Source organism: Emydura macquarii, unplaced genomic scaffold (genome assembly GCF_026122565.2).
Source record: "Emydura macquarii macquarii isolate MOO-44397 ecotype Brisbane River unplaced genomic scaffold, CSIRO-AGI_Emac_v2 contig_239, whole genome shotgun sequence".
Lineage (NCBI taxonomy): Eukaryota > Metazoa > Chordata > Testudines > Chelidae > Emydura > Emydura macquarii.
In genome coordinates, this window is record NW_027130376.1 from 5,605 (window position 1) to 11,377 (window position 5,773).

The window sequence follows — 5,773 nt, forward strand, 5'->3', positions numbered from 1 at the left end:
TTGTAAGAGGATGTGCCTGACCTCTGTATGGTAATTCTGTAAACAACAAACAGGGGCAGGTATAATTATATTCATTATGTAGTTGTTAATATTCATTTTATAGGTGTCAATGTAACCAAATAAGGGTCTATGGGGAGTTGCTGTAAATGGATACATTTACATACTGTTATGGATAAAATGATTGTAAAGTAACCCCCTCGTTGCTCACTCGTGGCGTGGAGGTGGAAGAAGCAGGCAATAAAGGGTTCCATCTCCCCAATCCACCCCCGGGACAACCTCTTGGGTTATTTCTAACAGAAACATTTATTTTGATGAAAAATGGCTTTTTAGCGGACATAAAAACATGGTTACAATTGTGTCTCCCCTCCTCCTGGTGCCCAGCTGAACACACCCTGATGGGAACATTTTTATGGCCATCTCACTCCCTGATCCTTCCCTTTGGGTGGACAATGCTTACCCGAGCTCCTTCTGGGTTTTCCGCTGTGTCCTCAGGGTCATAAGAAACTGTAGCAACAAACATGATGTCACCTCTTGTGTTTTATTTGAATTCAACTGCCTGATTACAGGATTTTATTATCTAACAGAGAGAAACAATGAACAGGGGATATACCCAGGGATTTACTTGGATTGTTACTGGATTTTATGCCTTACACAAAGACAGCATTGTGCATGTTCAGATGCTGTGCACCCACCCCCAATAGGGTGAATATTTAGCCAACACCAAGGAGAAAAATATTATGATATTGTGTGTATCGGTGCTATAAATGAGAAAGTGACAGAGCTGTCCTCAGCCTCACTTTCCTGTACATTGTGTTACATGAACAGAGTGTGGGACTGTAAATAACCTCAGTAACTCTCTGCAGATTATCTATGTATTTTTCAAACTGGAGCTGAGATTTTCAATGGGAATTTTCAACTTCATTTTAATGGGGGCTGATTGGCTAAATCAAAGGTAAATCTCAGGTTAAGTTATTATCTCAAAGTCTCCGCATGGTTTTGTGAAAACCACATTTACGGATGGCTTTGCTCAAGGCTGCCTTGACATTCCTGTTTCTCAGGCTGTAGATGAGGGGGTTTTACCAGGGGAATCAGGACCGTATAGCAAAGAGAGACCACTTTGTTCAGCTCTCGCAGTGTGTCACTTTTGGGAAGCAGGTAGACGATCATTAAGGTTCCATAGAAAACTGTCACCACGATGAGGTGAGAGGAGCAAGTGGAAAAGGCTTTTTGTTTCCCGGTGGTGGAAGGGATTCTCAGGATGGTGGCAATGATACACGCGTAGGATGTCAGGGTTAGCAGGAATGGAGGCAGGGTGAATACACAGGCTAGGATGAAATCCAACAATATGATCAGGTGTGTGTCACTGCAGGAGAGTTCCATCAATGGGATGGAGTCACAATAGAAAAGGTCAATTTTATTCGGCCCACAGAATATTAACTGTGATAGGAAGAAGAGAAAGATGGCAGGAGCCAAGCAACCATTTAACCAGGAACCAGCAGCCAACTGGAGACAAAACCTGGGATTCATAAGAGTGGAATAGTGCAGGGGTTTACATATCGCTAAATACCGATTGTAAGACATCGCTGCTAGAAGATAGCATTCAGTACCTACAAGAAAACCATAGACATACAGTTGTGTGAAGCAGCCACTGACCGAGATGGTTCTGTCCCCAGTCAAGAGACAGGCCAGCATCCTGGGCAGGATGATACAGATGCTGCAGGTCTCCAAGCAGGACAGGTTTCCCAGGAGGAAGTACATGGGGGTGTGAAGGTGCTGATCAATCACAACAAGCACCACGATGAGGGTGTTTGTGGCCACGGTTGTGACGTAGATCACTAGGAACACCAGGAAGAGAAAAATTTGCAGATCAAGGAGATCCCCGAATCCCAGGAGGATGAATTCCATGACAGCTCTTTGGTTTCTGCAGTCTGTGTCTGTCATGGGTTGAGTCTAGGAATAATAAAACAAACTGAATTGGTAGAACAGAGTTAAGAGTTAAAGACTTGTGAATTAATTCCATAAATAATTGGAAGCTCCTCTTCTCCTGATCACAGCCTGAAATTTTAAGACTAAATTTTAAGACTAGAGTTCAGAGGAAAGTGGCAGGTGTCTCAATTTGAGAAAAGAACATTGGTACCCATGCAGACTACCCTGTGCGCTATCAGAGCAATGACTACAGTAACAATGGTCCAGTTCTCCGGTAGCCACGTACTGATATGGCAGAGCACAGCATTTCTTTATCTACTATTGTATCCTATCTAGTGACACAGAGGAGATTGACAATGATGCTTCAATGCTGTATTTCACTTCTGACAATGGCAGAAACATGTGATGTCTCAGGAGTCGAAATCAATAAATACAGCAGCTGAAACCTTGCACTGACATTTCCATGCAGTCTAGGGTCCTTAGGCACCGACTTATTAAATGTAAATAATCCAAGCATGTATCCTGGTGTAGTCCTGGTGTAGTCAGCATTTCAGTGTCCTGTAGGAAAAGGAACAATTTCCACGTCCCACCACAGATGCATTTATTTAATCAATTGTGAAGTGGAGTAAATTCTTCCTTAGTTCATGGGGTGGTGATGGTGACATGCTGAGGGACTGGCAGTGCCTTTTCTCTTTCTCGACATTCGCTTTGTAGCAGTAATACAATACAGCTCTTTGGAATATGGATCTTGGGAAGGAGCATAAACAGGCTGACATTCAATCCTTACCAGGGAGTGTCATTCCTCTCTCCATAACGACTGTGGGATGATAATACAGGAAGAAGACACGAGGTGGTAAAAGATGCTGTCCCTGAACTCGGAGTTTAGAAAGAACGTGGCACATGTGATCTGGGCTAGTAAGACTCTATCTACACTCAGCACCCGATTGGGACACACTGAGCCAGACCCTCAGCTGGTATATATCAAGATAGCTCCCTTTGTGTGTCGGCGGGCAGATCCCCAACTGAGAACCTATCACAAGAGCTGTATGTCAATCTCCATCTCTGTTAAATGGTGATATGGACGCCGACTGGCGTTGCAGGAAGTTGAGACTGTACAGACCACGTCTACACTGGCAGCTTAGGTCAATTTAAAGTCCCTTAATTCGAATTAATACTCCCGCGTCTACACTGGCTCTACTGTTAATTCGAATTAAGGTGCCTGTAAAATCAAATTAATAGGACCACCTCTGCAAGTGGTGTAGCGCCTAATTTGAATTTGTTCATTCGAATTAATATCAGTGTAGACGCAATAGGACTTAATTTGAATTAATTGACCTCCGGAAGCTATCCCATAATGCCCCATTTTAAAGTCCCATCCCCTCAAGCAGCCCCGGGAAGATTTGAATCCTCTTTCTCTGTGCTTTCTGCCAGCGTGGAGGGAGCTTTCCCACTGTTCTCTGCATGACTACTGCAAATCCCAAACGTGCTCCAGCATGGAGTCGAGCAGAGGTCTTAGACCTCATCGGACTGTGGGGCAAAGAGTCAGTTCTGGCTCAACTCAGAGCCAGCAAAAGGAATCTGGACATTTATGGGAAGATATCCCAGGGCATGCTGGAGAAGGGACACAAGAGGAACGCTGAGCAGTGCAGAGTCAAGATCAAGGAGCTTCGCCAGATGTATCATAAAGCCAGGGAAGCTAACAGAAACTCAGGACTTACTCTTGACCCCAGAGCAGTCCACCAGCACACAGGACAGCACATCTGTCCTGGGGAAGGCACATCTGGTGAGTTTTCTTGTCCATGTACATTGGGTGTGGGGGGGAATGAAGGGGATGTCAGGCGTTTACGTGACTGTACTGGGTGGTTACCCAGGGATCAGGTTCTTTATGCAATGAGAAAAGCTGTTTTTATCATCAGTTGATATCACATTGAAAATGTAATGTATGTAATGGGCTGTCACTTGAAAATGTTTTCAGTGGACGGCTGACTATTTCTTCAATCCACGTTAGCATTATTTTCTGCACTGAAGGTAGCTAGCATCATGGCTTCATATGTTTTAAGCATAGCTTCACCACCCCCCACTGAATCCCTGTCTGCGTGGGTTTGTGATGCAAACAGAGATCCTCCATCCTGGTGGAGGGGAGCAGAAAGCTGTGGCAGCCACGCTGACAGCTGGTCAGCAAGCTAACACACTCCTCCTGGAGACAAACTCAGGGGTCCTTACTTACAAGTCCATTGCCCAGCGGATAGTCCAGAATTAGCAAAACAACAGATTAGCAAAGTCAGAGTTTATTCTTTACGTAAAGAAGGTGGTCCCTTCAGATGTAAGGGGCGACAACTTAACATAAAAACCTAACAGCTTTTTATAGGCTCATACAAACAAGTCTTTATACGTCACAGTTTCCATGGTCATACATACTAAAAAAAATATTATCTAGGAATTTTCTAGCTGAGTATTTGCAACTTTCCTTATCTAAGTTACAAGGTCTTTCTCTGCATTCCATCCCTGCTGGCGTTTAGGCCTCTTAACTATTTTATAACTTCAAGACATTCTAAGATTGAATAACTGCTAAAAAGACATTTTCCATCTCAAGCTTTTTACAGCCATTTCTAAAATCAGTTCTCAGCAGAAACAGAGACCTCATCTTCTTTTACCTTTACACTGTTCACCATGGCGTATCTAGAAAAGGAAATAAACAATTTAAAAAATCAGGACTGTAATTTCTTTTCCATTTCCTTTCTTTTTTTCCCCCCTGTCCTTCAACTTTCTTGTCTGTTTAGATTTGAACCTCCTCAGCTCACTGACTATGTGTTTGTACAGAGTCTAGCACAATGGCAACGTTGCTATAACCACAAAAAAGTAATAAAATAATACTACTATATAATTAATAAATTATAGCATAAAAATGAGGTGGGGTTTTCCTTCTTCAATTCATGTGACTTTGGAAAATCTCAGACTTAATTTTACCCCATTTAATTTGTATCAAAGCAGTCATTCTGTGTGATACTGTTTACTTGCGAGACTTACTGGTGTGGAAAATAATTCAGCAGGACTGAAAAAAAAAGACAAAGAATTGTTTTTATAAGAAGAATATGGTCCACGATTTTAGCAGCTAGGACAAAAATTTATAAGGAAAAAAATCCTTATATTTTTTGGGGCAGAAGCAAATTTTAACAACCAGGAGTTATGAAGAAAACTGTCATTTTTGGTTAATTAATCCATAATTTTCCATTACAGAGATTCTATCATTTCTTCTGGCCACAGTCCAAGCCAGGACAACAGATTTGATGGACTGAGAATGTGAAGGGCTTAACAGTGAAAAGGACATTCACAGCTAGCTCAAAAGTTGCTCCAAGCTCAGGTTAGCTAAAGCCCTTCTAGCTTTAAGGGTTGTTTATAATGTGAAGAAAAGAGTGTAAGCCAGCATTGTTTCCTAAAAACATGAAGGCTGACATCATCATCCACATTTCCCCTGGACTCTCTTTCTAGATGTCGGGAGAAAAGGCTTTTAAAAAAATGATTTGATATAACCCTTTAATATGCTGCCTGTCTGCTAGAATCCAGCGTAAGGAATAACACACAGAATGTATGCACAAAGTCTATTCAATTAGAGTAGTTGAGGCCTATTCACAACCATTGATTAGAAGGTGAACATGATGGCATATATTACATTAGTAGATGTGCAGGTGAATGAGCTCCTGATGGTGTGGCTGATGTGGTTAGGACCAGTGATGGTGTCACTAGAGTCGATGTGCGGGCAGAATTGGCAACGGGGTTTGTTGCAGGGGTAGGTTCCTGGGTTAGTGTTCTTGCTGTGTGGTGTACAGTTGCTGGTGAGTATTTGCTT

At 42.5% G+C, this 5,773-nt stretch overlaps 1 protein-coding gene across 1 annotated transcript; it reads right to left on the reverse strand.

The window, feature by feature from the left end:
• Window positions 1–1,011: 1,011 nt before the first annotated feature.
• On the reverse strand, window positions 1,012–1,941 carry LOC137153392 (olfactory receptor 6N1-like). The gene has a single exon (XM_067548669.1). It carries the CDS (start codon window positions 1,939–1,941, stop codon window positions 1,012–1,014), a length of 930 nt encoding a protein of 309 aa, XP_067404770.1.
• Between the last annotated feature and the right edge of the window lie 3,832 nt (window positions 1,942–5,773).